Here is a 20,248-nt window from a genome sequence, read left to right as displayed (position 1 = left end):
TACTACATAGGCTCTAGGTCCTGACAGCTGATTGGTTGGGGTGTACCGTGTACTACTGTCATAGGCTCTAGGTCCTGACAGCTGATTGGTTGGGGTGTACCGTGTACTACTGTCATAGGCTCTAGGTCCTGACAGCTGATTGGTTGGGGTGTACCTTGTACTACAGTCATAGGCTCTAGGTCCTGACAGCTGATTGGTTGGGGTGTACCGTGTACTACAGTCATAGGCTCTAGGTCCTGACAGCTGATTGGTTGGGGTGTACCGTGTACTACAGTCATAGGCTCTAGGCGAGTCCCCGGACTCCCCTTCTCTCTCCCAGTTTCGTAGTCTCTGACAATCAATAAAGGCAGAATATTTATATTCATTATGAATCGCTTGTATTTTTCTAAAAGTGTGTGTGTGTGTGTGTGTGTGTGTGTGTGTGTGTGTGTGTGTGTGTGTGTGTGTGTGTGTGTGTGTGTGTGTGTGTGTGTGTGTGTGTGTGTGTGTGTGTGTGTGTGTGTGTGTGTGTGTGTGTGTGTGTGTGTGTGTGTGTGTGTGTGTGTGTGTGTGTGTGTGTGTGTGTGTGTGTGTGTGTGTGTGTGCGCGTGTGAAGCATTACAAGGCAAGGGGCTTCAATAAGGCCTTCCCTGTGAGGTGACAACACGTCCCAGACTGTAATCATGACCTTATCTTTTTCACCAGTTTACCTCAGAGACAAGTCAAGGTCAAGTTCTCACAGTCTCTGCACTGACTGCTGCTGCTCAGTGCTCAAACACAACAGACTGTAGTAATATATCACCCTCTGCAACAACATCTAAGCCATGCTAAGTGATACTATCTGAAAAATACAGAGCACCTGTTTACAATTACCACATTGATTTGATAGTGACTTGTAGTCATTTATATCAAGCATTATACAATGAATATGTGCTGTGGAACCAGCTTCCTAGCAGTGTCAGGCTGCTAGGAACACTACCTGTTTTTAAAACTAATTTCTATTCCCTGGCTTTTAAACCGTGAATAATGTGTACTCCTGAGTGTTTGATTTTATTGTATATGTTTGTATTACTGTATTGTATTATGTTTTATTACTGCTTTGCCTAATTGTACAGCACTTTGGTCAACTGTGTTGTTTTAAATGTGCTCTATAAATAAAAAATTGGATATGTATAATGTACAGCACTGTATATAGTGAAAGTCTTTCTTGGAGAGTTATATTGAAGGCTGGGGTAAAACAAATAAAGGCTGAAATGTCTGGATGATATGTTAACCCATTTTGGGCGGGAACCCTTCTTGGTGTTTGAAGCATTATGTTATACTTTAGCTATTGAAAAATAGCAGATCTACAAGCTCATAGCGCGCCACCGAGTGCCGCGCTATGAACTTGTAGGTCTGCTATTTTTGCAATATTCTTTCAGAGTGAACGTTTTTAACTAAAATCTTAGATTCTGCATGGAACAACATATTTTCAGATGGGGTTGGCGGCCAAATACAGATAATTCTAGGCGTCCTTGACATGGAAAAAGGTTGAGTACCACTGACATAGAAACATAGGTTTTTCAGAACTTTTAGGATTTAGAAAACATTTTTTAAGAATCGTCCTCAGGTCAAAATGGGTTAATCAACGGGCACAAAAAGGTTTCTATTATATTCTATTGTAATGATTGTAATGTGTAATGTAATGTGAGTACGATGATGCAGTGTTGTGGGGAGGCCCAGGCAGCCTATACAGTAGTGAGTTGGGTCAATATACAGTGTTGTAGGAAGGCCCAGGCAGCCTACAGTAGTGAGTTGGGTCAGGATCAGTCATGATGGTGCTTCAGTTTGTTACAGCACAAACACGACATTACATACACACACACAAAAACAACATGAACACAACACGAGCACACAGCACAGGCCTTTATGTAACCGCTCATCTCTTCAACCAAGCCCCCAAAATCAGTACTGACAACCACTATCCAGGGCCTCCTCCGCTCTCTCTCTCTCTCTCTCTCTCTCTCTCTCTCTGTCACTCACTTTTCCTCCCCCTCTATATGCATCTCTCTGTGCATAATTATGACGGTAAACAATGTTGCCGTGTCCAGTGCTATTGCTGTAATTTTACAGTGAATTGACCATGGCCTGACTCAGTGATGCATTGTTTCTTATGTTCCATTGTTCTTTTGTCCTTAAGTTTAAGTTTTAATATTAGTGTAGTCTTTGTGTAAAGGTACTCGCAGGGTCAGTAAAATTGGTCTTATGTCACGTTATCTCAAACTTATCCAAACTTGTTGCAACCGTTTCTTAAGACGTTTGCAGGTTTTCATATTCATTTATTTTTTCATGTCCAGATTTTCTTGTGTGTCTTTTACCATTTATCTGTTAATTGAAAGTGCTACACACTCCATGACACGAGTAGAGAGAGAGAGAGGACAGAGATGGTATGGAGGGAGAATAGAGGGCTGGGGGGGTACACGGAGAGAGCGAGGACAGAGAGGTTAGAGAGAAATGGGATAGGACACGCATTAAAAAAGCGACAGGACAAATGTCACGATTACAGTTCATGGGAGAAAGCAGATGTTAGTAAAGTGGGAGCCACCAGAGTCCCGTGGGAGACTGCTGTTTTCACAGGTGCCGTCTTCGGACAGAATACCAAGCTAAGCCTAGTTTCCCCAATTCCCCATAAACTACCAGGCTGACCAGGACGGCTAATGCTGCTAGAACCTATAGGGCATTAAGCAACTAGTCGACTAGTTTACTAGTCGACTAGTAAATCCACTAGTCGACCTTGTTGGTACTAGTTGACTAGTTGATTACAAAAAAAAAGTTAATTTATTTTATTTTTTCCCGATTTTGTAGGCCTCAAGATCAGGTAGATTATAGTTATAGTCACCAATGTACACAGTTTCTGAATGTTTTTAAAATATTTATTTCAAAAGAAAAAAAGATATATTTTTTTACATAATAGGTAGTTAAACAACTAGTCGACTAGTAAACTAGGCAACTAGTAAAAATGACTAGAAGTGAATGCCCTATACACATGTATCCGGTGTAGTAGTCTAGTCCCACTTATCATATGTCTGTGGAAAACATACTTGTCCAACATAAACTCATACTGGTTTTGTTTTGGAATGTCATGTGCTTTTTCTTTTTTAGCAGTGCACACCGCTCCAATAAAGGGCTGTGTGCATGTATGTGCATGTATGTATGTTTGTCGAGTAGAGTACGACTTACTTATTGACCCCTCGCATTCGGGTCACAGCGTGTCTCTCTCACACACACACACACACACACACACACACACACACACACACACACACACACACACACACACACACACACACACACACACACACACACACACACACACACACACAGCCTGCACTGCTCGGTTCACGCAGGTCTGATTTAATTTAATTAAAAACATACAACGGTATCATAGTTAAAATTATACGCAATGCTGGAAAAAGTACACTCCAGACGGACTGTATCTATCATCTATGTGAAATGCTCCATTGGGCTTTTATCATTTGCATGCAAATAAAGCTAACCGATAAGGTCATTTTTAAAACATGTTTGCTTTTTGCTAAGAGATAACACAGCAGACAGACAAGCAAAGAGAGGAGAGAGCGAGAGGAGGGTGACGAGTGACACAACCCTCTGGGCTTGTGCCAGATTTAAACATAAGATAATAAGCTCAGTCCCTATTTAGTCCATGCCCTGGCTTAACCATGAGGATGCATAACGATAATGATAATAATTCATAATAATAATAATAAAAACAGTGCTTTACAAAAAACATGAAAGATTATAAATGCTTTTGTGTACATTAACGTCTTAACCCATTTATGTAGGCCTGACGTCGAAATAAATAAAAAAGTCTTCTGAAAGAATATATATTCAAAGATTTGTGCCGCATTTTCACGATTTTTCAAAGATAGCAGACCTACAAGCTCGTAGCGCGCCACTCGGTGGCGCGCTATGAGATTGTAGATCTGCTATTTTTCAATAGCTAAAGTATAACATAATGCTTAGTTAAAACACCAAAAGGGGTTCCCGCCCAGAATGGGTAAACCCCTTTTGGTCTTTGAAGCATTGTTATACTTTAGCTATTGAAAAATAGCAGATCTGGGCCATTCTACCGAATTGGTTCAAATTCAGAGTTGGAAATTGTGTGAAATTTGTATGCTATTTTGGAAAAAAACATATTCATGTTGCACCAGATCTAAGGGACACATATTTAGTAAAGGCGCACTCAATTATCATGTATTTTAATAATTTATTGGAATATCTTTCCTCTCCCAAAATGTGTCACTATACCAAAACATAGACTTTTTCAATTCCCCCCTGTACAGACAATTTTTTATTTATGTAGGTGGTTCCACAATATTAAATACATTTAAATTGTTAACACATTTTTTTCAGAGCGAATGTTTTTAACTCAAATCTTTGCTTCTTGGGAGGGGGTCCCTGGAACAACATATTTTCAGATGGGGGTCGGCAGCCAATTACATATTTTTTTTGTGGGTCCTTGACGTGAAAATGTTTGAGAACCACTGACATAGAAACATAGGGGTTTTTCAGAAAACTGTCAGGATTTAGAAGACCGATTTTGTACAGAATCGCCCTCAGGTCTATAAATGGGTTAACCGTGGCTCTTTGTCTCTCCAGGGAACATCATCGGCTCTGGGATCTTCATCTCTCCTAAGGGAGTCCTGGAGCACGCCGGCTCCGTGGGCCTGTCTCTGGTGGTGTGGGTTCTGGGCGGTGGCATCTGCGCCCTGGGCTCCATGTGCTACGCTGAGCTGGGAGTCACCATCCCCAAGTCAGGGGGAGATTATTCCTACGTCACTGAGATCTTTGGAGGCCTGGTTGGGTAAGTACTAACTGTACTACTATACCGATTCACACCATCAATCATATCGTTGCTGTTGGTAGGGCTTTAACCCATTTTGGGCGGGAACCCCATTTGGTGTTAAAGATTAAAGGTCATAGGTCAATTTTGATTAGATCCAGAGATTTTGAAGTTGTGTAAATTTGTGCCTCTGTGGGGGGTATTTATATGCAAATATCATGACCAATGGCATTGCAAGACTAAACAATGAACATCAATGATGATGTTTAAGTGAAAAAAGAATAGAAAAATAAATAAAATTAAGTGATTAATTAAAATAAAAATGTTACCGAGAAGCATCGTTGGGTCTTACCGGGTTTAAGCATTATGTTATACTCTAGCTATTGAAAAATAGCAGATCTACAAGCTCATAGCGCGGCACTATTCAACTAGTTGACTAGTAAATCCACTAGTCGACCTTGTTGGTACTAGTTGACTAATTGATAAGAAAAAAATAAAACAATTCTCCCCGTTTTTGTAGGCCTCAATATCAGCTAGAATGCTAGATTATAGTCACCAATGTACCCAATGTACAAATATAATAAATAAATAAAATAGTAATAGGTAGTAAGCTAGACAACTAGTCAACTAGTAAAAATCACTAGAAGTGGAAGCCCTATAGCTGTATAACCTCATAAGGTCTTTGCAACACTGGTGCGTTTTTCGGGGGTTGAATATCGGGGCGAATTTCGGAACACGTAAAAAAGAAAATCGTCACGATCACGCTTGCACACTGCCAGCGAATATTTCGTCCGTATACATTTTTTTGTTTGTTTTTCGGTTCTCTCAATTGTATCCGTTTTTCGCGGCTGTCTTTCACCATTTGAGCAGTGCTGTGTTCTTCCAGAGGCTCCGTACTTTGGTTTTGTTGACAAGATGCTTCGCATCACGTTTTGATCTCCTACTTTTTCTATTTTTGAATTTGAATCCTTAAATGACCACTTCACCACTTTTCAACCTATATCATAGGTCCTCACTAATAATCATGAAAGAATGGCGCAATTTTTTTCTACTCGGTCTGTGTCTCATAGGAGGGCTGTGGGCAGTTCAGAAACCCGTCCACCAGTGACATCATCGATGGTGAATCCAAGCTAATAGAAACGGCAGGCTTTCTTTTCCTGAAAAGTTGAAGCCATCGTTCTCACGATAATAAAAATCTAAATATATTTTAAAACAAATCTTGTTTAAAAACAAATCTGCCTAATGATGATGTCACTAAAGCCCTCCTATGAGACACAGACTGAGTAGGAAAAAATGGTGGTGTTTTATCATGAACATTAGAGGACCAATTATATGAAGAGATGTTGAAAAGTGGTCCTTTAAAAGTAATGCACATAGACAATATTACACTTTTTCGCATATGGTTCCCAAAAGAGAAATTTGTCCCCCCAAATTTGTGAATTGTTGGAATTAATATTACAACAAAATGTAGTTAATGAATATTTACTCGCAACCCATAAAAACTAATGACTCCAAACCCACTGTTTGTATAGACCAGGACTGTAAGCTTAGACAGAACACACATTGCTTTTGGTCGCCACACAAAGTGAAACTCAACCCTGTGACATTCTGATCATGGCAGCCTGTCTAACCACTAGACTGGACCCTCCCTGCTAGGACTCAACCGTGTGTGTGTGTGTGTGTGTGTGTGTGTGTGTGTGTGTGTGTGTGTGTGTGTGTGTGTGTGTGTGTGTGTGTGTGTGTGTGTGTGTGTGCGTGTGCGTGTGCATGTGCGTGTGAAGTAGTTAAGACCCCATTCAATATCTTCCCCTCAAAATCAATGACAACTACTTATCCAGGGCTCTCTCTCTCCCTCTCGTCAACCAGACAGTGGCCTTGTGGTTAGAGTGTCCGCTCTGAAACTGGGAGGTCTGGAGTTCGATCCCCGGCCGGGTCATACCAAAGACTGTAAAAATGGGACCCAATGCCTCCCTGCTTGGCAATCGGCATCAAGGGTTGGATTGGGGGGGTCAGTCCCTGCTTGGCACTCAGCATCAATAGGTTGGATCGGGGGGGTCAAATCAACTAATCAAATGATTCCCGAGCGCGGCACGGCGGCAGCTCACCGCTCCCAAGAGATGGGTCAAATGCGGAGAACAAGTTTCACTGCGGTAACGTGTGTGTGTGACAAATCGTATGACTATGAGTTTGACATTGACCTAGTGTACAGTCTCACTCTCATTTTAAACATCCAAAAAGCAGATATAGAACCAACAAAGCCGATCATAGGTACTGCAGCTGGGGGGGGGGGGGGCAGACACATGCTGGCCGATCATAGGTACTGCAGCTGGGGGGGGGGGGGCAGACACATGCTGGCCGATCATAGGTACTGCAGCTGGGGGGGGGGGGGGGGGGGGGGGCAGACACATGAACGAGCGAAAATTGTCCAATGGGCTCGACACACAAGCTTGCGCACGGGCATGACACTACTGCGCATGTGAGACGACATGCAAAACATGTCGCATTGGCCACAAATCGGCCCCGCCCATCATATTTCCCAAGCCGTTAGAGGGAGTATGCGCTGGGTGAGCAACTCCATCTATTATTATTATTATTATTATTAACTCTATGATTAGAACCATGCTCTGACTGTACAGTATGACTCATAAGAGAATCTTATTGGTCTCACAAGATTGATTAAACAGGTCCTGCTTTAAGAACCACAATCCGTTTATCTATTAGCGCAAAGATTGATAAAACACAGAATGAAGACTATAGCCCAGTAACCAGATGACATAAACCACATTGCAACTCGGAGGGCACTCCAACTCGGTCCATTAATCATAAGGTCACAACAGGTTCATAGCAGTGACTCTGCCAGCAGCCATGTGCCACATGCAGCTGCACTGCTACAAAGAACACTCACCTTTTTTATATATTTCTTTATTCAGGGAGAGTTAGGTTTACATTGTTATTATTATTGGTGACATTCCCCCTTTTTTTTGTGTGTGCAACCCTTCCCCTTAGGTTGGGCAGAATGACCAAGAGTGGTCAGTTTCAGTTTCAGTTTATTTTATTTATAGTACAAAATCACCCCAGGGGGTCTCTGTGCACTTTACAGCATTAATACATCAAAAAACAAATCAAACACAAATAGAATAGCAATAAAAAACATAGTAAAACATGGTAAAATGTGCATAGCTGTATGAATCATACTGATTCAAACTAAGCGGAACCGTAGTGTATAGAAAAAAGGTGTGTTTTTAGCCTTGTCTTAAATATGTCCAGGGAGTGTGCATTTCTGACATCCTGAGGGAGAGACAGGGGGCACGGTGTGTGAAAGCTCTGCCCCCAACCGTTATTTTATTGTGTGTTGTGACTGTGAGTTTTCCAGCATCCTGAGAGCGTAGTGGTCTTGGAGGGATGTATATATTTATTAAACTGGACATGTAAGGTGGTGCGAGTCCAGCCTACCCTCCCTGTTCTCCCTCCCGTGGAGGCAAAACGTAAGAATTTAAATACATTTAACCCATTTAGGCCTGACGTCGAAATTAAAAAAAATAAGTCTTCTGAAAGAATATATATTCAAAGATTTGTGCCGCATTTTCACGATTTTTCAAAAATAGTAGACCTACAAGCTCGTAGCGCGCCACTCGGTGGAGCGCTATGAGCTTGTAGATCTGCTATTTTTCAATAGCTAAAGTATTAGTTAAAACACCAAAAGGGGTTCCCGCCCAGAATGTTTTTTTTGTGGCTTTCGCCTTTATTTTATATTTTGTTTTATGGAGGGACAGACAGTAGGCTGACAGGAAATGGGGAGAGAGATGGGGGGTGACATGCAGTAAAGGCCGTCGGGATCGGGAGTCGAACCCGCGGCACACTGCCAGACTGGATTACCAGCCAAGGTGCCTGGACCACTGAGCCTTTCTGTGTGGAGTTTGCATGTTCTCCCCGTGTCCCCTATGTTTTTTGTGAGGGTACCTACCATAGGGCCTAGGGTAGGTACCCTCACAAAAAACATGCAGTAATCCTGGTCTCTAAACTGCCTCCCCCTGGCCAGCCGGGGCGCCTGATGGAGGGGAAAGGAACTGGTTGGAATAACGTGTTCCTTCCACGCGCTACGTCCAACCAGGGAAACTCCCCCCTGTCAGGTGTAAAGGAGCAACTTGGACACTCAATTAGCATTTTAAAACAAAATTTAAGACGCCAGAGGGGTTTAATAACAAAATGATAGGCAATATTAGACCTATAGGTCGAATATGACCTCAAGGCATTTAATAGCAACTTTAAATAGCAACTTAACTCTTAGCCTGCCGCCATTAATTAATCCCTCGATTGCGTATTGCCATGGTTTAATCACGCGTGACACTTACTTTGAAGAGCCAAATATCCGTATCGCATTTTACTATGAAACCATTCCGTGTGTGTTGACGAAGCTGTGTGCTCGTTCTCTCGGTCGGTGGTGGAAAAAGTGGACCGCGAGTATCACAGCGCCTGCTACAGGCCGTTGAAAACGCTTGTCTGGGACAAAGCGTCCTCTGCAATGTCGCTTCTGTGAGATAAAGCCGTCTGAAACCAGAGCCGGCAATGTAAGTGGATGCGCGCGCATTTTCAAAATGGCCGCGCCCATTGTGTCAGAAGCATAACAAAGCTAACTGACGGTAGATTTCGATACGATCGTATTAAAACATGCATTAATGAATACATCGCTGTTAAAACGGCTTTTCCGTTTGTGGCAGGCTACAAGATTCTACGTTTTAAAATTCCTATGTTCCTGGCGGGTAAACGATTAAGAAATAAGTTGCTATCCCGTCCCGTCCCTCAAATGAACAGTTTGGATCAGGTCACCCTATAACGCCACCAGGCAAACCAGGCATACTTATTGAACGTGTCTTATTGTGTGTGTCCACATGAAAACATAATTTTAACAAATATTGTACACTTTTTAATCACGGCACTCTGAGTGAGTGAGTGAGAGAGTGAGAGAGTGAGAGAGTGAGAGAGTGAGAGAGTGAGAGAGAGAGAGAGACTTAGGGCAGTATTATGCGTGTCTTAAGTACAGGGTCTTATTACTTAACTTAAGACCTGGAGGCGTGGTCAATGCTGTTTGGCCACTCAGAATAGCCAAATGGCATTGGTCACGCCTCCAGGTCTTAAGTTAAGTAATAAGACCCTGTACTTAAGACACGCATAATACTGCCCGCAGTGTCTTGAGTGTAAAGGGTTTGATGAGGTCTGGCCATATACGGAGTGTGTCTTGAGTGTACAGGGTTTGATGAGGTCAGATCAACATAAGGAATGTCAGAACAGGTCAGCTCCATATATGGAGATCTAAGGGAGGCAGTGGCCGCAGGGTCTTGAGTGTACAGGGTTTGATGAGGTCTGGCCATATACGGAGCGTGTCTTGAGTGTACAGGGTGTGATGAGGTCTGGCCATATACGGAGCGTGTCTTGAGTGTACAGGGTTTGATGAGGTCAGATCAACATATGGAATGTCGGAACAGGTCAGCTCTGGAGATGGAGGCGTGATGTCACAAGGTGTGATGTTACGAGGCGTTACCATATATGGAGGTGTGACGTGACACATGGAAATGCAGGTTTTCATAGTAAAAAAAACAAACAACAGACGCAGGTGGACAAAAACACGAGACCAGGGCCATCATAGGACTGCATGCATTGGGGAGACAGTTCTTGTGCAATTAGCATTATAGAGTCTGATGGCAGTTGGCATGAAAGAGAGTCTGTAGCGCTCTGAGGTACAACCGAGCTGGCCTTCTTAACCCATTCTGGGGCGGAACCCCTTTGGTGTTTCAAGCATTATGTCATACTTTAGCTATTGAAAAATAGCAGATCTACAAGCTTGGACTAAATATATCGACAATTTTGTCACTCTCATGACATTTAGTCGACTAAAACTAGACTAGCACTAAAACATTCCAGGTGATTAAAATGTGACTAACTAAATGAAAACTATTGAAGAGACTATGACTAAAACTAAAATCTAAAAAGACTAAAACAAATTTTGCTGCCAAAAACAACACTGGTGCACTGTGTGTGTTGCAGGTTTCTGCTGCTATGGAGTGCTGTGCTGATCATGTATCCGACCACGCTGGCTGTCATCGCTCTGACCTTCTCCAACTACGTCCTCCAGCCGGCCTTCCAGAACTGCTTACCTCCTTACGTGGCCACCAGACTCCTCGCTACCATCTGCATCTGTGAGCACGCACGCACGCACGCACGCACGCACGCACGCACGCACATTGACCAAGGTATTTAACCCACTCCTCGTGGGCTGTATAAGCTGCCAGCTGGTCAGCTTCCAGGTTTTTATGTGTGTATGTCTGTGTATGTCTGTGAAAACGTGTTCTACCCGTAGCCCTCTACGGCCTACTACGCACAATACCCAGATCACGATAAGCCCCTAAAGTATCTGGGACAGAGCTGTAAACAGATCAGAGTTGATGGAGTTCATTTAAGGTGTGCTCATGACAGTTTGGTGCATTCATAGGACCATAAGCAGCATCGTTGTTTATGTCCAACGCCAGTTATGCACAATATTTGATGATATGAGATCGTCTGATGAGTGCGTGTGTGCGTGAATTTTCATAATGCAGATATCAGGACGGAATTGGAACACATCACTAGGTGTGTGTGTGTGTGTGTGTGTGTGTGTGTGTGTGTGTGTGTGTGTGTGTGTGTGTGTGTGTGTGTGTGTGTGTGTGTGTGTGTGTGTGTGTGTGTGTGTGTGTGTGTGTGTGTGTGTGTGTGTGTGTGTGTGTGTGTGTGTGTGTGTGTGTGTGTGTGTGTGTGTGTGTGTGTGTGTGTGTGTGTGTGTGTGTGTGTGTGTGTGTGTGTGTGTGTCAGACTACATAATGGTGCCAGCCTTTGTGCCTGCCGCTAATGAGAGGGCGTGTCTCCTTTGTGTATTGTTTTCACAACGGTTGCCCACGGTGACGCCCACTGTCACAGAGTGACAGGCGGATGGGGAAGTGGGCGGGACAGAGGGCGGGACCACCCCGGCAATTTCCCACTCGGCGCAGGCGCGTTTGTGAGCTTGTAGATCTGCTATTTTTTTTACAAATTTGGGTCTCAAGCTGAAAAGATTTGCACACAATGGAAAAAGTAGTTACTGTAAAAACTTTAGAGGAATTTAGCTGAATGCTAATCCTGGGGGATTCCGAGACGTTCCAAGGCCAGTGAGTCGATATTTCCTCCAACTGTGCCTTGGTCTGCCCCGGGGTCTCCTCCCAGTGGGACGTGCGTCGAGTATTTCAGCTTAAACCATTTCAAAACAAAGTATTTTGCACGGCATGGGTTACAAAATCACGGGATAAGAATATTGGTAAAAAATAATCTCTGTCTGTCTGTCTGTCTGTCTGTCTGTCTGTCTGTCTGTCTGTCTGTCTGTCTGTCTGTCTGTCTGTCTGTCTGTCTGTCTGTCACTCACTCACTCACTCACTCACTCACTCACTCACTCACTCACTCACTCACTCACTCACTCACTCTCTTTCTCTCTTTCTCTCTTTCTCTCTCACACACACACACACACACACACACACACACACACACACACAGTACACACACACAGCAGCAGCTGTGTGACTTCTCATTCCCTCTAGCCTCTAGGAATTGGCTAGACTGTGATTATATGGCTTAATGTTTTCCCCGGCCCTGAGAACGTCCCCTGCTGCATGTACTTTTATGAGTGTCACCTGAAATGACCCCCAAAAACACGACACAGTTTGCCCACGTGTGTGCGTGTGTGTGTGCACGGAACCCGTGCTTGTGTGTGAGTGAACGAGGCCTGTTCTGTCCAGTTCTCGCTGACCAGTGTGTGCACAGCGGTCTGAATCCGTTTATAGTGCACATGTATATTTCTAAGAATAGGACCAGTGTGACCCAAGAGCACCGGTTCAGTCACATGACTGCACACACCCACTTTGTGTGTGTGTGTGTGTGTGTGTGTGTGTGTGTGTGTGGGGGGGGGGGACATGGGGAGAGCAACGGACTTGAACTCATGCTTCCTTCGTGCCTGAGTGTCCAAGTTGCTCCTTTACACCTGACAGGGGGGAGTTTCCCTGGTTGGACGTAGCGCGTGGAAGGAACACGCTATTCCAACCAGTTCCTTTCCCCTCCATCAGGCGCCTGGCCAGGGGGGGAGGCAGTTTAGAGACCAGGATTACTGCATGTTTTTTGTGAGGGTACCTACCCTAGGGGACACGGGGAGAACATGCAAACTCCACACAGAAAGGCCCTTTCGCCAACCCCGCCTCGGGTATGGGCACTGATGACGCGGAGGAGGAGGCACCCACAGCTTCCCCAGGGGGAATCGAACCCAGGACCTTGTAGCTGTGAGGCGACAGCACTACCAACTGTGCCACCGTGCCCCCCCTTTTGGTGTTTTAAGCATGAAAAATAGCAGATGAGCGTGTAGATCTGCTATTTTTGAAAATTGTGAAAATGTGGCGCAATAGCATATTATATTATATTTATATAGAATTAGAATTTTCTCTTAAAGAGACAGAGACAGGCAGACTGGCTGCTCTGTGCCATTGACCCCATTGCGTCATCAATATCTGTGAGAATTATCAGGATTATTTTGGTGCATGATTAGGTATTATTATTATAGGCTACGGTGGTACTCGGCTGCAGGTTAATCAGCCCCAGCTTTACCCACTACAACATTAACACTATCAGCGCCCCCTGTAAGGCCTGGACTGGACAGTAGGCGAACCTGGGACACCCAGGAATAGGATCAAATTGCATCAGAGACTCCACTTGTGTGTCTGCCATACACGGTCTCTCCCTTAAACTGACACTCAGCCTGAATTTACATGTTGTTTCACTTCATTAATCAGTCTGAAAGTGCTCCCATTGCAGCCACTTTCCAAGATGGCCGTTGCCAAAGACGGAGTTAGGGGAACGATTAGTTCCCCCTAACCAATAGCAATAGTAAAGCATTTTTAAATCGTTGTCAAGCCTACTGGTCAGCTAACCTGCTAATTGACTAACTCTAGCCGGTAAAATAATTCGAAAAGTCACCGATTTTGGTACTGAACTCTATTTCCTATTTCAGGAGACTTTGGGTTTAAATAGCCAGACACTCGGCCTGAATTTCAATTCTGTTTCACTTCATTATTCCTTTGAGTCTTTTCAAAAACGGCTTCAATAGCAACATCAATTATATCTGCCTAATGTTACTGCCACCATTGTTGTTTTGAACTGTCTACTAATTGCCATGCAATGTTTCCTCTCTCAGCTTTCCAAAAATATAATCTAATAATAAAATATAATGTCTCTACAAAGACATTTACCGCTTTGCCCGTTTGCCTTAAACCATTCTGAACGGGAACCCCTGTTGGTGTTCTAAGCATTATGCTATACTTTAGCTATTGGAAAATAGCAGATCTACAAGCACTCGGTGCCGCGCTACGAGCTTGTAGGTCTTCTATTTTTGAAAAATCGTGAAAATGTGCCTCAAATTTGGAATATATTTTTTCAGAACGAACGTTTTTGACTCAAATCTTTGCTTCTGGAGGGTCCCTGGAACAACATATTTTCAGATGGGGGGTCTCGGAGGCCAATTACAGATCATTTTTGGGGTCCTTGACATGAAATATTGAGTGATATAGGCCTAGAAACATAGGTATTTCAGAAAACTGTCAGGATTTAGAAGACATTTTTTTCAGGCCTAAATAGGTTAACCCATTTTGGGCGGGAACCCCTTTTGGTGTTTTAAACATTGTTATAATTTAACTATTGAAAAATAGCAGATCTACAAGCTACGAGCTTGTAGGTCTATTATTATTACTATTATTATTACTATCTATGAGTATTTAGAAGATTTTTTTTTTAAATTTCGACGTCAGGCCTAAACAGGTTAAAAAGAGAGAGAAGAGCATAATATGGACTTCGAGGATTCCCATAAACGGTTTGGCCCGAAGCCCTTTTCCTTCTGAGCTGCCCTCCTCGTGGAACTGGAACACGTGGGTTTTATAATCATGTTCATGCTTGTGGCTTTGAAGCTGGAATTTCCTCAATAGTATTCTGTCACAGCGATTACTACCACTTTCTCCCTCTGGCACTGAGTCATATACTGACTATATTTATATACAGAGAGAGAGAGAGAGAGAGAGAGAGAGAGAGAGAGAGATGACTCATAGCTTTGATGTTATACAATAGTCTCTCAAGGACTTCCCTTTTCTCAAGTGTGTCTCTTCAAGTTGCCTTAAAAACTTTACTGTATTGTAGGTCAACTGAATTTGCCTCAAAATGGGTTGAAGGAATGAAGGAGAATATAAATATATACAGTAAGCAAACTGACGACAAAAAGCTGAGTGCGAGACGTTAGAGAGAGAAGATTAAGGTTGGGTTTGATCTTGACTTAGAAATAGGGTCTTAACCACTATTATACCAAGTGGGAGGTGGAGGTCTTAACCACTAAACCATGGGTCTTCAACAGGGGGTCTGGGACCCCTAGGGGGATATTGGAACATCTTTTTTTTCTCCCTTTTTTTTCTCCCTCCATTAACCACTTGTACCTACAATTCTGGGGGGAACATTTGCCAATCAGATCTACAAGCTCACAACAAGTCTGCGATGTGTTGTGAGCTGAAACTCGGTCTGAATTTTCATTTCGTTTCACTTCATTATTCCAGAACATGTGTGTATGTGCATGTGCATGTGCATGTGCATGTGCATGTGCATGTGCATGTGCATGTGCATGTGCATGTGCATGTGCATGTGCATGTGCATGTGTATATATATTATTATTTTTTAATGGGTATGGATAGCGATTCAGGGCTGCATGGAGCCAGGCTATTGTGAGCTTCTAGATCAATAAAGAAAAAAGAAAAAAAAAAATTTTTTTTTCTTTTTTTCAAAAGGGCACATTGCCAAAAGGGCAGGGGGTGCTCTAGCACCCCCTAGTGTCTATCTGTGCACGCCACTGGTAAGAATCACCTGCCTGTTGGCAGTTCCAATCTAAACGATGTGTGTTCCAGTTGGCACAAGGCCTGGCCTGTGGACCTTTGTACTGGCACTTTACTGGGGCCAGTGTCCACTATAAGGACGGAGAAAACATCCGTTTGACTTAACTTTGTGGAACGGTGGGTGAACCCCCCCCAGACTGTGTGTGGAATGTGTGTGAGTTTATTTAATTAAGAAAAGAGCTGTGTAGTAGAAACACAAGGAGAGAACAAAGTGCTACACTGTACATCCATTTTGACCTGAGATCAGATTCTAAAAATGTCTTCTACATCCTGACAGTTTTCTGAAAAAGCTATGTTTCTATGTGTCAGTGGTTCTTCGATTTTTCAAAAATAGCAGACCTACAAGTTCATAGCGCTTGAGCTTGTAGATCTGCTATTTATATAACATAATGCTTAAACACCAAAAGTGGTTCCCGCCCAAAATGGGTTAACTAAATGGAGGGCAGAACTATTCCAATGTGATCATACCAATCACATACAGTATATGTGACCACATTTGACTTTTAGATTTTTTTTTCATGTCATATGAAAGCAGGGAATCATAACTTCAAATTTGACCCACCAGTTTTGGAGACATGGTTTATAGAGTAATGTCTTGCAGAGAAACAGCGAGTTGAGAAAACAGGCTTGAAAGGTTCAATTCTGTGGTCTCTAACATTACACCTATAGCTACATTTTTAAGCATTTATTTCATATTTACAGCTCTGAGCCTCTGACACTTATTTCAGACATGCTCTAGTATGTGAAGAGTCTGCCTGTGATGGCAGAAAAAAAATAAAAAGTGAAAAGCTGGAGGTTGCGCGATGGCAGGCTCTCAGTCAAATCTGGTTACATATTATCAATACTTGCACACTGGCATCATGTCTAAATTGTACTTACAGTAAATCAGTGCCCCAAGTGGGGTCAGACAAAGAAAAGCCTGTGTTTGCGCTGGGCAGCTGTCAGGTGTACAGTACATGTGTGTAACTGTATCAATATTAAGCAGGGGTGTGAGTGACTATAAAAAGAACATCTATGTTCTATATGACAAGCTTCCCTGTAAAACACTTTTGTCACAGGAATGTATGCTTTCCATTGCTAAAAATGTATTTCATCCGTCTAAGTCTTATATCTAACACTGTTAGCTGTCCTACAAGCTCGTAGCGCGCCACCGAGTGGCGCGCTACGAGCTTGTAGGTCTGCTCTTTTTGAAAAATCGAAGAACCACTGACATAAACATAGCTTTTTCAGAAAACTGTCAGGATGTAGAAGACATTTTTAGAATCTGATCTCAGGTCAAAATGGGTTAACCCAGTCCAGAACCAGTGTCCCGTACGGTGAGAGCAGCTCTAGGGCTTCACGTTGACCCAGTCCAGAACCAGTGTCCCGTACGGTGAGAGCAGCTCTAGGGCTTCACGTTGACCCAGTCCAGAACCAGTGTCCCGTACGGTGAGAGCAGCTCTAGGGCTTCACGTTGACCCAGTCCAGAACCAGTGTCCCGTACAGTGAGAGCAGCTCTAGGGCTTCACGTTGACCCAGTCCAGAACCAGTGTCCCGTACGGTGAGAGCAGCTCTAGGGCTTCACGTTGACCCAGTCCAGAACCAGTGTCCCGTACGGTGAGAGCAGCTCTAGGGCTTCACGTTGACCCAGTCCAGAACCAGTGTCCCGTACGGTGAGAGCAGCTATAGAGCGTCGCAGTCCCGCCTCCTCGAGAGACCCGGAAAAGAAAACCCCGTTCATTTTCCTCATAGACTTTTCAGAAAGTATTTATTATACGTCTTATATATATATATAAGACGTTTACGCCGCGGACAAAGCCAACTCTTGTCGTGACAAATCATGACAACAAACACAATTTTTCGTGCCAAACAAAGAATTAGAAAGTAGAAAAAAATGGCAGGTTACAACACTTTTTTTGTTGTTTTTCTTCTTTGTAATTATTTGTTTGGTCCAAAATATTGTGTGTGTTGTCGTGATTTGTCACGACAAGAGTTGGCTTCGTACGACGCTTAAAAAGTCTTTAAATAAATACATTTTGAAATGTCTATGGGAAAAATGCATTGGGATTCATTTCCTGGGCCTGGCGTCGTCATGAAAGGGGGCGGGACTGCAACGCTCTATAGGGCTTCACTTTGCTCACTCTCTCTCGGATCAGTACGTCTCTGGTGAATTGTGTTGTCGAGCCTCCAAAAGGCATAGCGATTAGTTTAGTATTCTAGTGCGGAGTGGCCCTTACATACCAGGGGCCCTCATGTCCCTCTCCCTGATTTACCTGCTGCTGTCAACGGCCTCAAAGACAATGGACACACCTCCTCCCTTCCTGTCCTGACAGAGAGAGAGAGTGGATGGAGGGGTAGGGGGGATTGGGAGGGGGGGGGGTTCCGGGGGGTCCGAGAAAGAGAGAGAACGGAAATGCACATTACACCCTCTCAGCCCAGGCTACTACTATAAAACAGTGTGTGGGCGTGCGCGCGTGCGTGCGTGCGTGCGTGTGTGTGGCGGTGGGAGAGGGCGGCAGGCGTGGGGGGGATTGGGGGTTGATCAGAGAGCTGTGCCCGGTGCCACCAAAACCCTTTTGGCAAACATTCAGTAGCTGTTTCCTTCCTCCTCCTCTGGGTCTCCTAAAGGAGGGAAGGTCTGTCTGTCGGTCTGTCTGTCTGTCGGAATATGTGGCTCAGTTAAAACCGGGTATGGGTAAGCATTTTGTGTCACTTTAGTTACAAAGTATAGTTAATATAGCATCATCGTTTTAACCATTATTGCTTTGGCTTATATTCACTTTTTTTGGTAGATGGCAGATCTACAAGCTCATAGCGTTTCCCGCGTGTCGTGCTATGAGCTTGTAGATCTGGTATTTTTTGAAAAATGTAGAAAATCTTGAATACATATGGAGGGGGTCCTTGACATGAATAAAAGTTTGAGCATCACTGATATAGCATATAATAGGTTTTTCAGAAAACTTTACCGATTTTAGAAGACGTTTTAGAAAGGGCCTCGGGTCACCTCATGCTACTGTCAGAGTGCTCCCAATAAGGAAAGTGTCAGGAATGAGTCTACAGTTGGTTTACGGACCAACAAGGACACACTGCAAACAAAGGGCTTAAATAGACAGGGGTAACAGGACACAGGTGAACTCAAAATACAATCAAACACAGGATAGGCTAACAGGCAAACAGAACACAGGTGACTAGGATACAATAATCAGGTAGGTAAGACAGAACAGAAAACACCAACAAGAGGAGGCAGGAAAGCACAGAACAATACTACAAAACAAGACACAACGGACAACCAAAACAACAACAGAGTAACAGTAAACCAAAACCAAACACCACAAGGCAAAATACAGAACATACAGAATAAGTCCAAAACCTAATTAGGATTTAGGACTGTCATAAGTGTTCAAAGGCGACACACATGACAAGCGCTTTCTTTTACATTCAAGGCATTACAGAACATGAACAAAACTCAAAATGGTCAAGTCATAAATGGTCACGCCATAATAAGAGTTCAGGGTTAGGAGCCATAGTCACGGCTCAAATACAAAAGCAGAGGAGTGTGGCGTGACAGAAAGAAGGCATTCAAACTCCACTAAACCGCCTTTGTTTTGGTGAGTAACAAAAGTGTACTCTGTATTTGTTTTTACTGAAGATGAGCCTGTGATGCGCAGAGGCTTGAAAGTCCCATAGCGTTAAGGAGACGTCCTTATCTAGCGCTCTGGACCAGAGCTAAATTAGACTGCAAGTTGCATAAGAATAGACCACAAGACCCATGACATGTACTTGTACTGTATGCAACACATGACTTGACACAGACGCACACATGTGACGTGCACACACACGCACGCACGCACGCACGCACACACACACCAGACATGAATAAATTACACATGACGACACGCATTCACACATGAAGTAGGAGACGGCATATGCGCTCTATCATAAACCTGTTCTCATCTGTCTGTCAGTCAGATATAGAACAGATGGATGGAGAGAGAGTGACAACGGCCTCCTCTGTCCTACAGTGACAGACAGCAGGAAACGTTGGATTATAAAATCTAGCGGTGTATATACCTCTCTGTGCAACACTGTTCCTTTCCGAGACTCTGTCTGAGCTCAGTGTCATGTCTTTAATTGACTCGCTATGTGGAAGTGTGTGCAGCTGTGTGCCGTTTCTCTGAGAGCACATGGCCATCCCAGCCTCCTTCAAGCGGCAGACACAACAATACTTTGGACCAATCCCGTCTCTCCCCTTGGCCCTACCCCCTTTATGATCACGATCACATTGAGATATATTTTTTTAACCTGTGTGTGTGTGTGTGTGTGTGTGTGTGTGTGTGTGTGTGTGTGTGTGTGTGTGTGTGTGTGTGTGTGTGTGTGTGTGTGTGTGTGTGTGTGTGTGTGTGTGTGTGTGTGTGTGTGTGTGTGTGTGTGTGTGTGTGTGTGTGTGTGTGTGTGTGTGTGTGTGTGTGTGTGTGTGTGT

The 20,248-nt window shown here is 43.6% G+C and overlaps 1 protein-coding gene across 2 annotated transcripts in view; it reads left to right on the top strand.

Moving 5' to 3' along the window:
* The window catches only part of LOC306920061 (asc-type amino acid transporter 1-like), a 47,755-nt gene that overhangs the window by 10,224 nt on the left and 17,283 nt on the right, over positions 1 to 20,248 (top strand). For both annotated transcript variants that reach the window (XR_013789608.1, XM_079496673.1), the window contains exons 2-3: positions 4,636 to 4,840; positions 10,862 to 11,013. Coding sequence is in view for 1 of the 2 variants with exons in the window: in XM_079496673.1 (XP_079352799.1) it covers positions 4,636 to 4,840; positions 10,862 to 11,013 (357 nt within the window). In the remaining variant the exon portion in view is untranslated. The remainder of the gene's footprint in view (positions 1 to 4,635; positions 4,841 to 10,861; positions 11,014 to 20,248) is intronic.

The sequence above is a fragment of the Electrona antarctica genome (assembly GCF_951216825.1).
Source record: "Electrona antarctica genome assembly, chromosome: 3".
Taxonomy (NCBI): Eukaryota; Metazoa; Chordata; class Actinopteri; order Myctophiformes; family Myctophidae; genus Electrona; species Electrona antarctica.
Note: the sequence above shows the minus strand (reverse complement) of the source record. Positions and strands in the feature narration are given on the sequence as shown.